Here is a 22,829-nt window from a genome sequence, read left to right as displayed (position 1 = left end):
GCAGGAGTTCGTGTGACGAGGCTAAGCCGACCGTGGAGTAAAAAAGAGGGGGAACGGCATGAAAATTGATTTATGAAAATCCTCAAAGGAGGCACGCCTCGCGATTCATGAATTTTAGGTCCGAAACCATAGTTAGAAGTTGTTTCGTCAGACGACACTGTCTGATATTGTGCTGTTAGCAGCCTCACATAGTAGTCACAATTAGTGGCGAAAAGTCGTAGTCACGGAAATAACCATACGGCAGAGGTAAGGTCGTGACCGGTGCTGCTCGCTATTGTCAATTGGCGGAAGAACTTTTTTTTTTTTTGAAGGAACTTCACATTTGTATGGCTTTATTATCAACAACGAAGCTCTATATTCGACGGTGATTAAACCATGCCCATCCCGGACTGTTGTCCCCGACTGCTCGTGTAGTAGTAACGTGTTTGCCCATTAAATTAGTGACGTTTAGCAGATAAAGGTTTAGGCTTAAAAACGAACCTGAAGAGACTTTGTCTCGTGCTGGAGGAAACCAGTTGTCTGAAGTAACCCTTAACCGAAACAGTAGTGCGGGACGTTTTTCATTGCAAACTCTTAATCACGCGTACTGTTAGATGGTAGCCGCTTCAATTGGTGCGACTGTCGTGATAAACATTTTACAAACAGCTGTAAGTTGCAATTAGAGATTAATCAGCTAGATGCTATTGTATGCAATGAAAGTACACACTTCTGCAGTGCGACTCACAGATTTTCATTTTTGGAGTTTTTATTTTGATTTATTTCATTATTGATTTTCCACATTGTCGGAGACTCATTCGATAGTTTCGTAACACCCAAAAATGTATCTGTCATTTTCCACTTCTAGTTCCAGACCCAGCATTCAATTATCATTCGATTTCTTCAATTCAAGGGAAAGATTATTATGGAGACGCTTTAGACGACCCGTTCATAGGCAGGTGCTACTGCAGTAGCATAACGTATATTTTATCGTGAGAGCAAGAAGTCTTTAACATGTAACCCTTGCTATGCTCAGAATCTCTTAGAAAATATACCTAGATGTTAAGCCTAATCTAGGGCTGCAGGATTCTTTTTCACCTAGCAGAAATCATCACGCCAACTGGCGTTGACCCACGTGCCAGATCTACTTCAACCTGCTACCCTTTCCCTGATGGTCATAGCTCTCTTCAACGGTGGTTCACAGTTGTTCAATACAGGTGCTTATTTGTAATTTATCTGTACAATCAAAATGTACTGTGACATTTTCTAGCGTTCCAAGCGTTCAAGTTAGAACTGAAATTGAGCTTTTGAATAGCGGTATAAACGTTGAATTTCAATTTTTTCAGTTGAATTGCCAATAAACCTGTGATTTGGTGATGGACCTTTCGTGTAAGCAAAGATTGTACTTCGATAACGTCGAGATCGTTGTGGCACAAGTAAAACATTCGTCAATTTGCGTGCATAATTGCCAATGCTCAGAATGGCAACATCTCCGCTGTGTTTACTAGTCGGGCTACTGGACGGCCGAAGTTCAATTATGCTGTTGTTAAATAAGTGGGATTGAGTAAAAGTCATAAACAATGGTCCTCTGAAGTGGTCAGATCATGACTTGGCTTATTCGATGACGCCCCACCTCTATGAATGGCAAACTGCGCTGCCACCTTTACCGAAATGGAAACATCTGATGTGTGTAGCCACCTAGGTACTTGGATTGATGATCAATGGCCGAATTGCACCGGAAACCCTCTACTGTGATATTTATTTGTTGAAAATGGTTGATGGGCAGCTTCAAGTCGCGGTTCATTCAGATTAAGGAGAATAATAAAAACCCATTGTATATGATAATGTGATCATTAGGGCGCCAACACAATCGAACACGGAAATGATGCCCTCAAAAGTCTTCCGTAGGGAAGGACATGGCCGAACATCGCTCGTCCAGTTACCTTCAGGAAGTTATAGAAGAGACTCGAAATTACCCTACTGCCGTTCATAAAGTTAGTGAAGCTGATTGGAGACAAACTGGGTACATCTAGTGGTGCTTCGTACGACAATGCAGGAGAAGAACATCGAACATGTAGGCTCATGGGAGCATTTCATGCTAAATTGGGATCTTTTATTAACATGACATAGGTGGCGTACGAGTGTTCGCATTTAGTCAGGTTTCTCAAACAGACGTACCGTTTGCATGTGGTACGTGCATTTTTTTTTTCTACCTTTTTTAAGCGAGCTTGCACGTTGTTTCTTGGGGGGTTTTATTTAGTACGGTCTTTTTTAGTGAATTAGTCCGTTCGATTTTATACAATTTAATTTGATTTTTCGATCACTGGCAGTGCTCAGGTCACGCTGCTGTTATAACTTAGTTGGGTAAATCGGCGATGGCTAGGTAATATAATGGATACATGTACAGCGTAAACGCCACCCAATACAACTTACTGTTCTGGAGTAAGCTATTTTCGAGATAAACGCAACGCGTACATCGATTGAAGCTATTGAGCCAGTTACGAAGGGCTGCGCGAAATATAAATGATTACTGAGTAACTGGATAGTACTTGCCATTGATAAATAGGCAATCCGTAAGATTCTATTGCACCAGTGTAGTAAAAGGGTGATGTATAGTTTACATGAATCGCTGCAAGCTAATCGGAGCGAGGGCTGCCTTCACGATAAAAATTGAAGACATGAAGCATCATCATTCGAGCATATGATGCAACACCCACGCCCTTTTGGACATAAAACTCAAAAAAAAAAGATTTATTTCACTCGGCCATGTAAAAGTTTTAAATCACAGACGCCTTTATACTACACTGTGTTATAGAATAGAGAATAGACAAAATTGAAAACGAGAACATCTCTAGGGTGATTGTGATAAAATATAATGATAGTAACGATATTAATTCGAGGCGGCAAGATATGACAATTATTTAAAAAAAAAAAAACGTTTTCTAGGTTGCTCTTCGTTCGTTACTGTTAACCTTAAAGCCTATAAACCTTTGTCAGATCCGAAAACTGTAGCTCGAGTGAGTTAGCCACACCTGTTTCTCGTCCTAAAGTGTCAAGGGCAAAAGTCAACTGACAGATTGAAAGTGGTCACTTCGCATCTATTAAAGCTACAAGAAACATATACAAAAAAATAGCAATAAAAAACGTCAAGTTAAAATCCCCAAATTGTCAAAAGACACTACCCTAACAAGTATATATATATATAAAGACTGAGATAGAGAAAGACAATATGGCTGCATAGTTATTTTACCGGGTTCTTATTTTATTTCAGGTAACTGTGATACAGGTGTTACGAGACAGGACCTTGCAAGTTCCTTTGCTCATCGGAATTGTCATGCATCTTTCGCAGCAACTCTCGGGAATAAATGCTGTAAGTAAAGCAAAAACTTGCTTTCCTTTCACAGGCTATTCTTTCGAATAGCCTCGAATCAAGTTGGTTCCCCATAGAAACATTTTATTCTTATAATAGTTGTTTAATTAGAACGTCCGAATAGTTGTTTACAAGCTCAATCACAAGTGTTAGTTATGTCATCATGACCGAATACTCTTAAAGGCAGTGGCTCTAATGTGAGCCATGTGGACTCCAGTTCAGGTCGAGTCGCTCGGCGCCTGTGGAACTGCCCGTAAGATCCTCAAAGCGGAAAGTTTTGTTTAGCAAAGTGCCAACTGGAGAAAAGCTTCGTTTGCTCTCAATGTTATCGTAAGGCCATACGTGTAGTACCTAATATCGTATTTGGCCTGTTTAACTGTGCGAGTTTACATTGGACGACCTGTGAACGTCTCGCAAGTTGCCTGATTAACATATGAACAAAACCATTTGATAGGTATTGCAGACAGCCGCATATCCTGGACCCGATATAAACATGAACGAGCTTAGTGAGTAATTGACAATTGTTTTGAAAAACACAAACGACGTAAGGACATTGGACGTCCAGTCGTCACTCACATGTCATGAACCGTGAATGTACATTATTTTCAGGACTCGCGCTTTATGTTAACGCTTCTGATGCGACTTGCCTACCGGCTAGCTAGAACTGCTAACAAGTTGTTAGTATAGTTTGACGCATTAGTTTATCATAGCTCTAACTATACGATTATATGATCCAAGGTCCTCAAATTCAGATAAGGTAAAACTTATTTAGGCCTGGGTCGATAATCGCGAAACGAAATCTGACTGCAGGGCTACCTTTGCCCATGAGTAAAGCCAGCGGAACTAATGTAGTCTTGATTCATTGCGAGTGATTCCACTTTTGGACCACCGCTGCCGCCGGTTGATAAATTTGTAGGAGCCCTTGCAATGCTGATTAGCAAAATAAGCAAAATGCCAACTGGACTACGTACCGGATGCGTTTATGACTATTTTTTGTGTGTATAGATCATTACATGTGTGTACTGTAAATGCAATGTCAGGGACTTTTCTCATCATTTTCATACGGACACTGTATATTATACAATTACCTTTCGCTGTTTGTCGTCAAAAGGAACGGTCCTTTAAGCTCAAACATTTCCGTTGAACGCCATCACTACCCGCGTCACATACAGACATATAATGTTTAATCGCTATGTATTATAGACACGATTTACTTATGAGTCTACTGCAGTTCAAATTCCAATGGGGATTATTTTAATAAAACCAGCAAGTAAAAATGTATGTTTTGATTAAAACTTATAATATATAAACGCGTTTTTAAATCTTGCAAAACGTGTTTATCAATTGTCTAATATCTCTGTCGAGATGATTTTGAAGTGGCACTTGAATTAGCGGTTCGTCCGACCTGTTTCTCTCCCATTTTTGTGTCCGATTCAAACGACCCGCGCCATCACCTGACAAAACTCCACTCCCTGAAGTAACTTCTCCAAAAAAAGTACAGCTACCATTACCTCAGCAGCATCAACAGCTGAGTTAGAGTCGGATGTGCAAAGCTTATACGGGCTCAAACTCTGGCTCCGAGCAATATTACTTGGTCTGGAGCCATACTCCGTCATCGTGGAATGATTTTTCTTATCGTAGAATAATAAATACATCTGGATAGGAGCTCGATGGAATAAAACGCCTTAGTCCCTGTAGCTGTCTATTTTATGTCACCTGGCAGGGGTCTCCTATTCCTCGCTCAACTGCTAGAGTGGTTTAAACACAGTAATCCGTCGATATAATTATTGCTCCATCTCGTTCTGGTACTAGCGAATTTTATTGATTTTGCGCTTATCCTAGCATAAACTGCAGCCTGATTGCAGTCCTGAAACTGCACAGGTTTCCGGCTGGAATTGTCCTAAAACCCTCTTATACACGTTTCGTTATACTCCTGCAAGTGTCTGTTTAAAGCAACTCGAGTTCTTTTGATATAATACATACAGAGAGTTTCAATGTTTTCTGCGAACTCAACTGCAATTAAATGATGACCTAACAGAATAACAAGCTGACTCGAATTTTCATAGCGCACGATCTTGGCCAAAAGGCCCCCAAAGCTTGGCTGACGCATGGGGAGCCCACTGTATTAACTTTTGGACGGAAAATTGATTGATCGACCTGATCATTGGTTTTTGGAGCGTTGTTTTTTAGCCGTTTGTTAGTTGCTGGTATATTTGCGTAATTTTAGTCGTGTACTAAATTCCGAAAAAGTTGATTGAAATGGGTTAGATTACAAGGACGCAGTGCCCTCAAAATATCTCTATTTTACGAAGTAAGCCGACTTGAAGAAAAAGTGCTAAGATGGCAGGTGCTGCCAAGACCCGAACAGCCTCCAATTTCGTTCCGATAGAACAAAACGGTATCGCCTATATTCAGAACATTCTATGTGAACAATGCAAAGCCCTCTCCAGCCTATCCTGGAAGAAATTAATGGGTTAACAGCAGCGTTTAATAAGTATTTAATAGGTTATTGTTGCAGAACGCTTCTGTGAATGCATTTCGCTTTGCCAATGTAAGCCTCTTCTTTGTACAAACAAACCAGTGTGTGTACGTTCGATGCCCACTGGGAGGCAAACGCTTTCATGATAGAAAGTTTGCAATCGAAACAATTTAATTGAAAACATTCAGCTATTTCGTACATTAACGCGTCTGAGACACGCCGTTATTTCAATCGTAACTAATCTGCTGCATTGACTTCATCGTCCTGTAGTTGTGATATCGTTCTTCCTATTAACAAATTCAAATAGGCACACCTTTCCCCCAGTTACTTTGTCTCCGTTATTCTCCTACTTAAGTTTATCCGTCACGAGGAAATAATTAACCTTTATTTTAAAATATCCAGTATAAAATCACATGCAAGTTTTCGTCAAGTATTATACAGTGCACCTTTTACGCCGGCGTTTGGCAACTGTTAAAGGCAAAGTTTAACATGTAATTGGAGGAAAATAATAATATAAGAAATTGGAGGCTACGACCTGTAAATCCACGAAAAAGGCACTCGCTTCTATGCCTTTCAGTCAATTAAATCTTGCTATGACATCTGGCCAATAACTTCCACTTGCTTACTCGATGACTCTCACGCAGCTCAAGTATTGCGGACGAAAAACTTTGTTATAAGTTTAAAAACTTAGACCAGCTACTTGGAGTTTCCATATTGTCTAAAACCACATGCCTTTACCCTCATCTCACATAGAACTTTGTCAAGATGCAGTCAGTTGACTGATTGCCGAAGTTCTTCCTTGTCGCTTAGTTAGATTGCTTCCTCCCGTCAGGGTATACTACTGGCCCCATAAGTTTCGAGGGTGTTTCCTGAAACAGTAGCGTCTTGGTACACATTTCACCAAATAGCTGTATCCTGCGCTTCCGTACAATTTAGCATTTTGAACGCTATGCATGTCGTAGGGTTGACACATGAGAACAGCATGGTCTACTACGGATGCCAATTTTTTTAATTAATTGCGTTTTTCCGCGTGCCATACCATGTATTTTGAATATGATTATTGATATTCATATTTTTAGCATTTGATTTACTGTAAGTATTCCTTAATCGACGGGGTGTGCTTACATTAGCTATGAGTGGAGAGAGGAAATTATAAGAAGCTGCCTAAACAATGAACTGGCGTCCACCTATAGTACACCTCGCGTTGCCTCTAGTCGAATACGACGGGAAGCCTTTATATACTTTCGGTCTTCAGCATTATATGATAGTTCAGCACATGTACTATAATAAATTTAAACTGCTGTTTTTCCTAATGTGCTTTATATAGTCGTTCGCAGGATTACTAGGCCGGATTTCTAAGCTAATTGTAATCCGAGTTAATTTTCATTATTTGACAATTAGTTTAGGACAAAATAGAGGAAAACACTGAGAGGGAGAAGGATAGTACAAAGAGGGGGAAGGAACTGGAAAGCAACAGGAATAAGAACTCTTAAGTTTGCATAGTTTTTAACAAGAATAAGCAAGTGAAGGACAACTCCGGCCCAGAAGTGCGGCAGTGGGCTTGGAAAATAGTCGTAACACGTATGCAATAGTAGTTTCGGGCCTTTAATTTTAAAGTGCTTCGTTGCGTTCCTGCTTCCATTAAGAAAGCCAAGTGTACGGTATGACGAGACTGCTCGGCGCAGGTATCTTCGTATAGCGACTCCTATAGATTAAATTCGATTCTGTAGACAGAGACAACATGGGACGTCAGGCCGCGTTGGACTCTGTGAGAGTGCTTCCAAGTTTTTGCTGCTAACTGACGGAATCCTATGTTCTACCATATATAGCTTATAGATGACGACTTACCACCCGCCAAACCTTCTAAATGACTCAGTTAGTCGTCGAGCACGAATTGCCTCGTCGTTGTGCCTCATATTTTTATACTTATGCGCAACATTCGCATTCTGAATGTTTTTTGAATGGCTGTTTAAGAGCGTACGTTTGAGAGGACAGAGTAGAAAAGACGCCAGATGACCGAAAGTATTTGCTTTATTGTCACTACCATACACCTAACTATTGCCCCTCATGACTTAGAGTACCCCGCTGTACTTGTTTACCCTGCTGTTATTGTTATTGCAGTCACTACTGAAAAACTGCGCAGAACTGCCCCTGTTTTCTTCACAGCAGTTGTAGGTATCTGATAGGCGAACAGGCGAACGCCGCTATGAAAGAAGACTAGTGTACAGCTCTGTTCAGCAGTGAAGCTCTTCTGAGTATGTTTCAAACTAAGTCCTTGCAAGCTAGCGGCCTTCTACACGGCCGCCGGCACTCTACAATTAAAGTCACTGCAAGTCAAACGTTGCCCCAGTAAGCGTGGGAGGTATGAGGTCAAAAGAAAAGTGCCGCTGAATGAGTTCCCTTCCTTGTAGTCGCTCTTATTTCTGTAAGATCTACACACACACATGCACAAACACATACATACACACGCGTACAGAAACACACTTACGCGAACGAGTAGCAGCCATTGAGAGCAAAACCCGTCGCGTCCTTGCGGCAACGGTTCCGGCCGCACCTCCAAATGATACACTTACATTGTCCTTTGGGGTGTGGGGGACGTGTAGTAGCTTCACTCCTAGCCTCTACCCACAGAAGCCTTCTTCAGCCTGGAATTGCCTCGCCTAGCAGCTAAAGCGTGTAGTGTCTGTTTCGCACTGTGTAAATTCATTTGGTGTTGTCTTATTCATCATACGCCTGCACTATGCTATCTGTGGTGTATACACCGTGAGTAGAGTCCATGTAACTGTATCGTCGTACAGGTATACTGGACCAACTCGCAGGGTTCTCTTTTTCTGTTTCATCTGTTTTCGTTTACTCGCAGACATGGATTTTCTCTTCGTTTTGAGATACGTGAGAACCTAGGCAAAAAAATTCTACACACTCGACGGGCCTCAGGCTGAGTTAGCGGGTTGGATGCAGTTGGCATTACGGTACGGATCTAGGCACAAATAGAGACTAAACACCACGATGGCTTACACTAATGGTTATCGCTCAGCAGGCCACAGCCGTGCAGACAACAGCGACGACTCTGGCTGCCGCGAAATACGAATTGTTGTTGAATACAATAGCAGCAAAACTTTTATGCTGTTTCGTCGAAGTAATAGTTTTGTCAGAAAACGCTGCGTAGGCGAAGACGCGCGGATACCCGTCCGACAAAGCATTCTGAAAACGGCCATTACCTCCCACATCCTTTGTCGGTGTGCAGATGGCAACAGAAGTTGCGAGAAAATAGCGACCGAAAATTTTCAATTGAAATAGCTTCATGTTTTTCTTTTTTATATATAACATCCGGCAGGTCTGAGCGCGTACAAGGTAGCCGCTGATAGGCTGCCACGTCAGTCGAGCAAACTCAAATCAATTTCATTAGAGATGTCTGCTCGACAGCGCCAAAGGACGAATGTGTACAATTGTGCATAATGTGACATACATTTATTATACCGGGAAAAGTGCATGCATGCTAACATTTATATACGTACGTATATATATATATATATAGGTAGACGAAATTTAACTTTATAATTAAACAAGAATCAAGATGGCCATAGTTCAACTGATCGATAACATAGTAAAATAGCTGAAAAAAATCAAAGTACAGGCCAACAAAGGGACTAAACATATTTATTCAATTAAGGATAAAAAAATAAGCTCTAGATGCGCTAGAAATATTATGAGATTGGCCTTTAATTATATATTTGATTGCTTCTTTTACTTGCCCGGATAAAGGCCAGCAATTTGTTAGAATTTATATATGAAAAATAAAAAATAAAAACTTAATCAACCATTAATTTTAATTCCTTCTTTGTTTAAGCACCCCATCGAAGACACACAATGTGACGACATACTTTTAAGTGTCGTTGACCTAGGCCCACAATGGCGGATGCAAGCCTACGTCTGGCGTCGTTTCTTCGTCTACGAATTGCCGTCTTTATATAATGCTTGTCTAACAGTCTTTGTTCCTCGTACCTACCATCCACAAATAGTAAATCCTCAGCTTTTATTTATTTTTCTGAATCGTTTAATCTATAAAAACTTGACTCCTATTGATTAATACATTCGGCCTCGAACCACCATTGCTTTGAAAGTCCCCCCCCCCCCCCTCCCCCTCGCTGACGAACTATTCCGTTACAATGCGCACCAACGTTCGCAACTTTAGTTAGCAGAACTTGCCTTTATCTTCGTTTTATTTGTATGCATTTGCACTATTACCAAATACTGATGTATGATGCTATAGTATCTCTTATTTGAAGGGCTTTTTCCAAGCTCTTTCATGTAGTAATAGCTGCGTATACGTGTCGTGAGGCTGTTGTCCTACAGGACGTGAGTCAGGTACGAGCAGGTCCTGCCTAGTATTATTGACAACTACGGCACTTCAGACAGCCAAATCTCGGCATAAAACAAAGGAGCAAAGACACAATTATATGGGATACGCAAATCACGGTCGCCATGCTCCAGTCCGTATAGTTAGTGATGTTTTCTTTCGCCGCGATCGCTGTGCCGAGTTATAGAGCTTGTAATAGAACCTCCTTGGGGATTCTGCGAAAACTCACTTTTTCCTAATCAGGACAACTCCCTAGTACTGTTGTTTCATATAGCAGTGAGAACCAACCATCGGCCGGGGCGCTATGAATACAAGATTAGATACCGATAAATCAGTTGCAGTTTCACAAATAGTGGCCAAAGAAATATCGAGAGGTCGGATACAATCCCGTGGAGTTCGAGGAATATCCAAGCAAACAGCCAAAGGAATATGATCAATATCGAGCTTAATTCGAGCCGATCATTACGATTGCAGTGGAAGTCCGTTTCGTCATAAGCGCCTAACAAAAGCACCGGACATTGCTGGGATGTTGACCGCATAGCTGGGACCAGCGTTGATGTGCTTCTTCCAAATGAAGAGTGATAACGAAATATCTAAACGAGAAGAAAAGACCGTACGTAAGCGGTATTACGGTGGAAAGGCCCCGGGACTGTGAGATAATACGTTGTTAACGATAAGACATTTGTCCTTTCCTACGCATGAGCTCCGCTTTCTTCCATTACCCCCAATCGCGGTTAAAGGCTGCCAGGAGATTTCCAAGTAGAAGGGTAATGACGCCATAATCGTAGAAGTCCCAATGGTCGCGCTAACCTTAACCCTGGACCAAGGCTGCGCTAGGGAAGCTCGATGCTTTGAGGGTTACAGGTGAAAGGGACCTTGTCAACAGCAGAACAGCTATTTCGTCTTCTTTTGTTGTTTGTTCTTCGTGACATTGGTGAGCGTTCAGTTTTGTCGCTACCCCTTATTACATTTCAGCTAGCTTTTCTTAGCTTCTTTCAACTAGACAGCAGCGATGTAGTAGTCGAATCACGCAGACACTGTGCTGGGGAGAAAGGAAGCCATGTTAGCCCAGCACTGATCGTTTGGTTATTTTCTGTCAGAAAGTCTAATTGCCATTTTGTCGAAGCTTTGTCAAGTCTCCGTCATCTATACCTTGATCTCGCAACTACTATGATATCAATAGAGTCCTCTTAATCTTCTCCTCATTAGCATTGTATGAACATTCATTGTTCATGTCCTTCCAATCAAATACAACCATCGACCCACTGTGCAAGCAGACCCATGCTTCTAAGAATGTCCGTTGCCCCTGGTTTCATGTAGAAAACACAAACTTATAGACTACAGACTAAAACCCCAGTTCTGCACCAAGTTATCGTACGCCTTTGTGTGGCTAGAGGATATGTGGGCCGCGTGCGCAGTTCTATATCATTTTTCCTTGGGAGTAATGGAGAATATTGTGATGAATTCGGGCCTTTGAAGATTTGTACGAAACGCAGAGAGAGGACGTCGGCAGAAGCGGGGAGAATATGGATGTTTTTGAAGACGACTGAGGGGGACACGAAGTTACTGCGGTGTCCGCAACGAAAAGGATTTAATCTTCTTGCGGCATGTTCGGACGGGAATGGTGTTTTATTTTCTGAATGTCGCAGCAGTAACGTAGACGTTGGTCTGCGGTAAGTTTGCAGTAGACTGCTCGCTCTGCCGTCGACCTGTCGGACAGACGCACGCAAAGGCACAAAGGCTTCCCCTAGGCCTGTATAAACTAACGACTTAAGATCAATTGACAAGAAGCTACCGACGACATTGACTATATGCAAGACTCAATAAACTATAATTTCTTAAGTATATATGTATATATATACACACATTTTTCTTCTTGGTACCTTGAAAATTTTCGAGTCAAGGTACATGCCTTTGAACGAAAGCTGAAAACGGTAAAAGGGAAGCACTGACCCATAGAAATTTTACTATCAGCTTTGTCGTAGCGTTTAGTACTTAGTTGTACCCACACAGATTCTGGCGCTTTTGTAATGAACAGGAAAGCAGGAACAGAAAGTGGATGATTCTTGCAAGTGTGAGTGTATAAATACGTTGTTTTCTATGTAAGAGTATTTTCTTTAAAGGAGATTTAATAAATATAAAACACCACAGCGCGCGTTTATTTTGCACCAAAATTTAAGTAGCCTACATTTGTTGGGTTGAGACGTTCTCGTCAATGATCAATGTTATAGGCCAAGTTTGTCTGTAATTGCGATGACAAACATAGGCACATCACAGATTCATAATTTTATCCATGCTACAGTTTTCCCAAGTACGATAGAAAAAAACATTCAATCTAAAAAAACATTCAAACAGTTTACCCCCAAAGTTCAGCTTCATCGTAAGGAAATTCCAAACAGGTTTAATTCTGATCCGCGTATGTACTTGGAAGCACGCTTCTCTTATCCAGCTTTACGCTACGCTGCGTCATAAATAAAATAGCTATTTCCTATGAGTAATTTGAAAGTTTGAAATCTTTTTTTGAAGCACCCTTCTCAGTAAGTCGTTGTCTCACAAAAGCCAGAATCCTCCATTTTCCACACTTGACCACCGGCACTTCGACATTACCAATATGGTGACAAAGTCACTTTCTGTTTGCTTTTTTAGTCTCTTTCGTATCCTTTCGCATTTCTATCGACTCGTTAACGTTTAACCGGCCAGTTGAGCAAAAGTCGAATTTTGATGCAGCATCGATCGGTTTTGTGCCGAGCTTTGTCTTTAATCAGAGCTAGGTAGGATCTACTAATTCGTCATAGCTCTACCGAAACAGGGCCACCGCCGCTGCAGTTGGTGTCAAGGGCAGCAGATTCATTTTGCTCTCTATAACTAAGTAAACCGCCGCTATCTCTGATCCTCTTAAAGACGTTTATTTAATGTTAACCCTCCCTAGTCTGACCATCGCTTATCCCTATGTCCAATTTGATTGTCGCCATAAGGCTTATATTACGATTCACTGGCTGAGGCCAACGTCCGCGAATACGGGCATGATCAGTACGTCCGAGTTAAATAGTAATATATGTGGCAGCTTTTGTTGCAATTCGCAAATCTCCAAGATGCTATTGCTCATTTCGTGCTCGAATGTACCAATGCTACCAGCGTCTGTTAATGTTTCATGTTTGACCGGTCTGACGGTGCCTAAGTAGCCTATTGGCTTAAATCAGCTACGACTGAGTGACCAGTGCGCTTCGACTCCATAGCAAGCATTGCGATTCAGGGCTACCCCGAATATCTGGATACTTGCGCTGACTATCGCTCCCCCCGCCACCAACTTGTCATCGCGCAGCGTCTTCGAACTCGGCCTACGAATTTCTGTCTCAGCATTCTTCTTTTATACTGTTTTTTTGTCTTTCGCACATAGACTTGGATGTAAAACTTCACGCTGTTTGTTGGTTTTACGTTTGGAGCCCGTTTTTTATCTGTTCCTGTCGATTCCATCGTTAGCTTTTGCCTGAGTTGAGTCTGGCACTGACCAAAAATATATATATACTTCGTCAACTAATAAAGCTTGAACAGTGCAAGATACGACAGGCAAATGACAAGCGTACCGGTGACATTTACCGTGCTCGTTCATACTCGTCATTTATTGCTGCGTCTCTCGACAAAAGTAGACTTACGGGGTTTTTTTCATTACGGTATACAACCCGGCGACAAACCGCTTGCTCGCGTCGTACAAACTTAATAGAACGTTCTTTCATGTATGGAGTCAGGTAGTAGGACGCAATGTATTCAACGTATGAAGACAACGCTTATGTATATGAAATTAGCTTGTATATGTATATCGCAAGCAAACGAAAAGATCTAAATAAAGCTGTCATTCGAAAAATAAAGGGAATTAGATAGACTTGTTGAAATGTCCGTCAGGCACTGATTTCGAGAATAGGCCAAGCCTAGAACTGCAGCGAGGGCTGGAGAAGATATTTACAAACGTATTTTATGATTTTGAATACTAAGCTATTTGAATAATCGGTAAAATCCGTAAAAACGTTTGCGAATTCACGCTTAATTCCGATGAACTTACTTACTTTATGTTATGTAGGAAGCTGTATTTACTTTAGGACGATAAGAAACATGACTGTAAATATCGTCACTCAGCGTCTGAGTTCCCGACCGTTTCGAACTTACTATAGGCCTTTATTCGTTTTTCATTAGGGGTAAATTGTCATCGGTTGGCATTAGCCTAGAGAAAACACTCTGGAAAAAGGATCTCCCCCGGGGGAGAAGTATTTGTCGCATTTGCCGCTTGTTTGCGTACAACTTGTCTAGAGAGAAGACAATTAACAATGAAGTTTATGACTTCTCCAATTGAAGAGAATGGCCTTAAGTGTCTGTAAATCAGTCAAATCGAAAAACAAATTTATATATGTTCAGGACTATTTTTTAAGCCTTTCATGCTCTCAAAGGTTGAATTTGGTTATTAGCTTTGTTGGCTAATTGTAATGTAATGGAATCGGACACATCAAAATAAACATCTTGAATTTTTTCGAGCATGTTCCACACAGCCGGCTAGTATGAAGCAAAGTGTGTCCACGTTCGAGTTTGAGTTGAATAAGGAAGCACGTTTAGCACTGTTATTTGGGCCCTTTGCAATTGCAACTAATATTGATAGTATTTACTATGCAGTTGACCTGACCAAATACGGCTCTCCATAGCACATTAACAATGATTAAACCTAATCAGCCTAGCGTTAAAACGTGGGGCAGACAAGGCATAAAGACGCCTTTTCTCATGAGCGTGGTAAAGCACAAATGGGGGCAACACTTCAACATGAGCAAGCAACAATAGCTCGTATAAAACCGCACTTAGGATAGTTATTGTCAGCGTATTCCTGGTATCAGTTTTAGCTCTGTTAGGCCACACGCTGTTGGAAATTACCGAACAGTATTACAGAGCGCGTCCTCGACCACTTGTCCCGGGAAAAAATGGTGGTTATCATAAAATTCAGTTAGCTCATAAGGCAACGACGGCTTCGTTCATCTAAGGCAAAAGGGAAGCTGAGTAAAGGCCTAATTTGTTGCTGATGCAAACGTTCCTTTACTGGTTGCCTCTAACGAGCCTCAGGGATATGTGAGCCATAAGCCCCATGAATGTGTAGTGGCTACAAATATAACAGCGAAGTATGGTAACCGAACGGGTAGGTAAATCATTCAGGTAATTAGGTTGGTGCTTTAGACCTTGCGCTCGTTGCGACGTGTTCTCAACAGAGGAACCATAGAACGAGATCAAGCGGATGTCCATTTGTCGAGGCGAACCCGGTGCACACAAAGAGATCCGTAGACCACCGATTCTTACTTACGGTGGCTATTATCAGTTTGATCAGTCGGGGAGTTAACTTCTCCCCGGAATACGGTGGTGACAAACAACAACAACAACAACTGACGATAGCCAGAACACACCTGATCCGTTAGTCAGGTCAAGTCGGAAAGCTGACTTTAGGCCACGAACGTGCGCGGACTGGTCTCGTCTTACCAAGCTTAAACAAGCTTTCGAGTTATACGCGGGCCTCGTTTCAACTCCACGTGGAGGCACAGCACAGATAGCCAGGCAGTTGAAGTCTATCCGGTAAGCGAGCAGATTAAAGTGATCTTGAAAACAGCTCAGGATACTGCGGTTACCCACGCTAGTCAAAGGAACGCTAGCTGGAACTATGCCAGTTCCAAACAATCGAAGCAGAATCTATACTTCCGTATGGTTAGCGAACAATGAAAACCAAATACAACCTTTGTGGAGGACAGTATGAACACTTCTCTTACTATCGTTACTGTTGGTGTTATCTAGAGGTACTAGTTTTGGATTCGGTCTTCGTGCAGATAGGTTGATGATGTAGCTGAGACAATCGCTGTTACTGTGGCTGAGATTTAGCCCGCAGCGATCTGATCATAGTTAACAGTTATTCTGCCCGGCTGAATTCGTACAAAAATTATTATATCAAAATTATGCGGCCGTGTCGTTGCTAAAACGATGTCGGCTGGATGACAATTTAACAGAAAATGAATAGTACATGAAAATGCTAGACTTCACTCAGCGAAATTAATTCTTGTGCATAGGACAAATTTGGCCAGAGATCGTGGCCTCGTTTCCTTTCCAACGCAAGATGAGGATCATTGAATCTGCTGATTAATTTTTATACTGCCCAATGCTTTGTCGTTTACCCAGCCGTTTTTGAAAATCTAGCAAATGTTCAATATGACACTCTTTTGTATAATATATGTCGAAAATAAAGATTTAACAAAAATCCTAAAACACACTACTGGGAGGTACCTTGAAATTGATGAAAAAATCAACGACAGGACATAAAAGCGGCTGCCATCGTCTCCTTAAGCCCCGCCAAGGTTCGGCAACGGTCCACCAGTAAGTCATGTATTATTTACTGCTACGTAACAAAGCACGTGCTAGTATGTTTCAATATAGTTCGATGCGTTGTTGTGGAAACGATATCAGCCTGTTAGAAGCCTGCGAGCAGACCATGCTTCGACCTTGCCAAACACTTGGTTTCTTTCAGTGTTAGAATGAAGCTCATGGCTCAGTGTTCGTGAAGTCCTCTATGGCCATCCCATTTTTCCTATAACTGTCACTCAAGTTCACGTAATACAAGTATCATCTAATGACGTTTAGCTAGCTAGAGCAGTGGAAAGGGGCCTGGTGTCAGTCATCAGACACCAGCTGTTATTCTGTTGTGAGCGTTGGTTTTTGTTTTCGCCGATCGTAGCTGTTGTTGTTACTTTGCCCCTGTCATGCTCGATTTGCCATTGAAACAAGTGTTGTTATCGAGCATTTGCCCAAGCCGCTCCTGCAGTCCGCCCATTCTCCGACAAAAACGAACGGACGCCGCCAAACTTCTGGGAGAAAGAGGGAAAAGGTATGCGATGATTGCATGCGCCTTTTTTTTTGGATGCGACTACCATCTGTCACCCGCACCGCGCCGCTGCCGGCACAGTTAGGAGGCGTCCAACCACCACCATCGTTGTAGTTCACCTTTAAGGTTTTGTATCCTATCTCCACCAGCATCACTGGTACTGTCGATGCCGTGACATTGAACGACAGCTGGAAGATGGCGTTTAACTATCGACAAGGAGTCCGGCGGCCTTTTCTCTATGCGCGCTCGTCCTAGCCCTTCTTCTCGTACTTTCCTATGCGCCCGCTCAAACTAGCCTGAAACAGTCGAATCCAAACGAGTAGGTTTGATAGACAACTCCGTCCCTGCGCTGACTTGGGTAGCTTCGCTGAATGTTGTCATTGTAGAATGGGGTCGAACTACAGTCGAGCCGCAACGGTTCGGTAACACAGTTCGTCGCTACTGCTTCTAACTAGTTCAATCGGGGAGGCATTCTATTAGGGTATTTCTGGATGTCCTTAGGCAAATGCGGGGGGCGAGGAGCTGTTCGAGCGAGGGTCTACGGCAGTGATAATCTGGGTGAACCGCAGTGGCTACAATAGCAGCAGCAGCAGCAATGACGGCGCCATGATAAAAAGATAGTCTTCGTCACCATAGATTGCAATGTTGTCTAGTAGAACTGCCATTGACGCCAATCGACGAACCAGCCCGCCACCAAACGTCCGATGACAAATAGACGTCCCTGTCTGTCATCGTTAGCTTTGGTCATACTACTATCTTGGTAGTATGTATGTCGTAGGTACGACCTGCTGGCTTTGTAAAGCTGCGTGAGCTAGTAAAAGTGAGCGAGATCTATTATATAAAGACACTTGCCGCACTTGTCTCTAACGGCAGGCGAGTGTGTCGCTAGAAGCTTCCAATCCTTACTTGAAAACAGGCTGGTCATATCGAGCTGATTTAAAGAAAACTAAGTGGTGATTCAACGGAATCGCAGATAGCATTGCGGATGCTAGTAATTTCAGAGATGTCCTCTGTTATAGGCCTTAATGTGTATAACAGCTTTTCTAATTTATACGGCGTCCGGCATTCCTCTATGCGAAACTGACTGCTTGGAGTCACCTCGTTTTCCGTATAGCACTGCGCCTCACTACAATGGCAACCAGGATAGACCTGGCTGGATTTATTTAGATTTTTTTTTTGACAAACTTATGAGAAGATACAGCAACCGTACCAGCAGCCATTAAGCTAATTTCTGGTAATAATTATTTTTGCCAACGCATTTGCATACTTGTTCATTCATGTCAAAAGGATGCGCATTAGCCCCGTTGACCGCGCCGTATAATATCGGACGCTGTAACGTGTTGATGTGAAGCGCCGTCCTTAACGAGGTCCTAAACCTAAACGAATGAACAATTTCGTATTGTAGGCCTTGTGTGCATTTGGACGCGGGACATGTTGAACAACTGTCCGCCGCAACAAAATTCAAACCGTTCTCCAACCCTTGGAGGGATTTTTGTATGGTATTACGACGTTCACATGATTAGGGTAACCACATTTTTATAACACGTCTAGCGAAACATCCGCTCGAAACGTTGATAGGCATCCATTGGATGTCCCACTAACACGGCATAAAGATCTGTAACTCTCTGAACTCCCGGTGTATTGAAAGGTAAAATTTAGGTTAGGCGCTGCGGTTCAATATTGCCTTAGATTCCTTGTTTGTGATGTTTCTACCTTATAAACATACTGTTCATATATTGTCCAGGATAACAAAAGTCAAATCTGTTCCACATAGGTGTAGCTCAGTCGTATACAGCTGCATATAATTATAATCGACCTGCTATTTTACCATGTGCGGCGCAGTCGTTTCCTCATTTCGGCACTTATCGGGATTGAATCGTACTTCCCAGCGTTGTTTTCTCCCTCCTAACGTATTGCTCTTTTCCGTCGTTCATTTACAGGTGTTTTCGTATTCACTGCGGTTGTTTGTGCAGGCGGGTTTAACGGATGAATTGGCGCAGTGCGCCAACGTGGGAGTCGGTGTTGTGATGGTCCTTATGACGCTAGTGTCCATTCCGCTCATGGACCGAACCGGCAGGCGGACCCTGCACCTTTACGGCCTGGGTGGCATGTTCATCTTTTCCATATTTATCACCATTTCACTACTCGTTAGCGTAAGTCGCAGCTTAGTCAGCCCTTCGGATACGCAAGCATCACCTCGCAGTCGATTGTTGAATTTGCAGATAACGTTACGACGGCAGAAAGTTTATCGAAGCCGTCAGGTAGACAAGGGCACGTATAGAATTCGGAAATTAATGACTGTGGACTTACTCAATGAAAATCTAATACTATCTGAGGGACCCTGGAGCGAAACGTTCCCGATCGATATTAAATCGATATAAATGAGCAAAAGTACTCAGGTGTTGATTTGTTCTTGATGCATTATCGAGAAATGGATATATTAGAGACTTGCCCCTATCGTCGTCTAAATCGGTCCTATTGCTACAAACGAAACATACCTATTTACACTCTCGGTCATGACTAAGATTACGATCCTTGGTTTTTCTTCTGGGACATTAGATTTCCACTTTCAAAATTATGTAGAACCTTTTCGTTCTCCTCTATCATTTATTTAACCATAATTCTGCTGTAATTTTGCCTGCTTTAGCTATTAGTAGTGTAGTATGATATTCTCAATTTTTTTTTTTATAATTCTTGAAGCTTTCAAAAACAGTCACATCTACCATAAACCCAATTTCCTATGTATACATTTAATTGTTCCGAAAAATATTCCCATTCGGTGGAAAGGAGAATAAATTGGATGCTTTCAACTGTAGATAGGAAGCGATTGCCGCAAAAATTACGGCAAAGGATATAATTACCACCACTAATTAAGTGGGTGTAAAAGAATCTTTAGATGCGTTTTCCTCATCGAGATATCCGGAGAAGAGCCGATATTAGAGCGACTTCTTCAAATTATTATTGCAACGTGTCGTTCATCAATTGAAATATATTTCATATATATTGTATCTGATTTAAGGACTTTGTCCTAAGTAACTTGAGTTGGTTAATATAAATGTGGACGTTACTATGCGCTTACGTTCAGTTTGATTGGATAGACGATGTTCTGATCTGGCATCATTCTTAGCAGACTGCTATTGCTACTATTACTATTGTTTCCGCATGTATTGCTGAGCTTTGCACGACACATACCTATTAATCTACAGCCGAAGTTCGACTGTTGCGTAACATCGAAAGATCAAAAAGAAACAAATGAAAGAGGCGGGCTGTACCATATGTATCATTGTTTTCTAATATATATAGTGTGTCTGTGCGTGTGTGCTTGCCCTTTGGAAGCTGACGCTTACCTTGCACGTCATGGAACGTGGCAAAGTAAGGATTGGCTGCACTGAACGAGGGACTTATAAAGCTGTTTTGTGCCACGCAATATGCGGAAACAGGTTGTCGCGCTAGTCTAAACTACATAATAGAACACTGGCCACTGCCACAGCCATTTATCATGTTTAGGTTGGATTTAAATATCCGAAAGCAGAGCGCATCCATACAATTCAGTTTTAGCTTGGATACGGCGTTTGTAGCAAATACAGAACGGCTGAAATTAAAGCTCAATGATAATTTTTCGATGACACTAAGTGGTACCAATTTTCGCTCTAACTGCTCCTCGCAAGTTCGGGAAAACAATCCCGTTCGTACTGAGATCAGATCGAATTCATATCATTTTCGCAAACTTTTTTTTTACGGAACTACGAAGTACTAGAAATACGCGTTCGGGTAAAAACAACTTTTTTGGCGGCGTCTGCTCTCTATGATTCATGTTGACTTTGTTGATTCTAGCCAAATATACGTTTCTCACATTGTTCTCTAACTGGCTACCTTAGCCACTATGTGTCACTGCAAGGTACAGTAGGTAACTCAACTGAACAGAGTACATCTGAATAAATGATTTTTTCCCAGAAGCATTGCTTGTGCACAATCTAAATGGCCCATATGTATTTACCTGCTGAACTGATCGCCTAATACTGTGTATATACATGAACATTTAGTTCAACGTCAAAGGTGCATGTTACTTTCTCACTCACGGACATACTCTGCGTGACATGCGGCTTTGACACAACACTGGCCGCTATACACAACATCACCTGTTGCTTCGAGTTCTGATTGCAGCACCCGTTGAGAGCACCTCGTTCCTTAGCCGACTTTTAGAGAACCCTGGGTAGCCCACGTACCTCCTTAGTTGCACCCTTCTTTACGATCACATACCCAGATGCACGTCGAGAAATGTGGGCGTACTGGGCAGCTCAGTGACTCATCCATATTGCCCCACCGTAGCAACAGCGCCCTGTCACGCGTGCTTCTGTGAGGATCTCACGTAGCTTATGTGCACATGGAAACGTGTGTTGTCCAAAGAGTCGCGGAGGGGGATATTTTCGCAATGGTAAAATGCGTAACAATGGACAATCAAAACGGAAAAAGTGGGTGATGTGAAGCGGGTAGTGTGGAAACCTAATGAAAAACGCTTTGTCTACCCCAGGCTTTTTGTGTTCTCCATTCGTTTACAACTGCATGGATCTGGCGACGACGAAGACCTCAGGAGCGTTTTTTCTAGTATTTTTCCCTTCGCGCTCAGTACTCAGTACCGTTCTCTCATTCACTGACTCGCCAAAAGGTTTTTGACGCCTACTTCGTAGCCACGGTAGTGGCGGATCAGTCAGCTTTTCTGTTCTTTTTGTTTCGTCCCGTTTGCACCAGTCGGTTGTTTTTGATAGTGCTTATTACAGTAGGGTCATGGAGGGATAGCTGGTTCTAGCATTGCCCAATGATGCCAGAAGGAAGGCTCTCTGTCAGTTAGCCACGAGCAAAAGTGTGGATATTAATAGGTTTTATCGGATGCATTTTCGCCATTGGCGGATCCACCCATGGGTCGAAGCTTGTGACCTTAGACTGCTTCGGTTATCTTTTACGGGTTCGTAATCTTCTTCTGTCATGCTGGTCCTAAATGTGGTTGCGCTATCAGGCTATAGCAAGCTTCATTTATAAGATATGATTGATATTTGCCAGCATTTTAGCGACAATATACTTACTATTGTCGCAATAAGATTCGACCACCATCAGCTGCACCGATAGTAACCGCCGAACATAAACTAAATTTTGCCGCTTGCTTAGAATAGAGCGACGATATGTAGAGCATTCCATGATGCTTGTTTTTGATACTGATATACTTTGCAGTAAAAAATAATTAGGTTATGCTTCGTTGACAGGTGTTTTGATTCATAACGATTAATAGAAGATGCAGGTTTCAATCCTCAGATGTTTATTTAAAGGAAACATTGTCACAAAATTAAAACGTTTCTTACTAATCGTCTTTGATTAAAGGTAATTCTCTTTCTATTTATAGCAAAATCATACATTTTCTGCCGCAAGTATTGTTACCTTTTTTGTGATGTCTTTCTCTGATGTTAGGCTTTAAGAAACCCAGCATAATGAAACGCTGCTTTCCGTAGGCCTCACCTGCACTGTAGCCTGAACTACGAAAAAAAAAAACCAGCAACCCTCAAAAAATACCTAGCTCATTACGAGCTGATTTGGCGTAGGCACATTGAAGAGTATCAGAAAAATAGTTTTCAATATGCGCAGTCGATCTTTGCGCCGTTAGCATGTGGGCGGCAGTAGGGACATTTTCATTGACTCCAAGATGATAAGGCGTTTATAAACTTTTTCGGTCCTAGCGACGAAACTGATATCTTATACAGTGCAA

General features: G+C 42.1%; 1 protein-coding gene across 13 annotated transcripts in view; it reads left to right on the top strand.

Annotated features, from left to right (window-relative positions):
* Glut1 (Glucose transporter 1) overlaps window positions 1-22,829 on the top strand; it is a 280,015-nt gene that overhangs the window by 239,906 nt on the left and 17,280 nt on the right. For 12 of the 13 annotated variants that reach the window (XM_086986424.1, XM_022817452.2, XM_086986437.1 and 9 more), the window contains 2 exons: window positions 3,248-3,346; window positions 19,015-19,227. In XM_086986424.1, coding sequence (XP_086842550.1) covers window positions 3,248-3,346; window positions 19,015-19,227 — 312 coding nt within the window. The remainder of the gene's footprint in view (window positions 1-3,247; window positions 3,347-19,014; window positions 19,228-22,829) is intronic. The other variant, XM_022817455.2, reaches the window with a different exon arrangement.

The sequence above is a fragment of the Varroa destructor genome, unplaced genomic scaffold (assembly GCF_002443255.2).
Source record: "Varroa destructor unplaced genomic scaffold, Vdes_3.0 BEIS01000001.1, whole genome shotgun sequence".
Classification (NCBI taxonomy): domain Eukaryota; kingdom Metazoa; phylum Arthropoda; class Arachnida; order Mesostigmata; family Varroidae; genus Varroa; species Varroa destructor.
The sequence above is the reverse complement of the archived record's forward strand: the minus strand, read 5'-3'. Positions and strand labels throughout refer to the sequence as shown.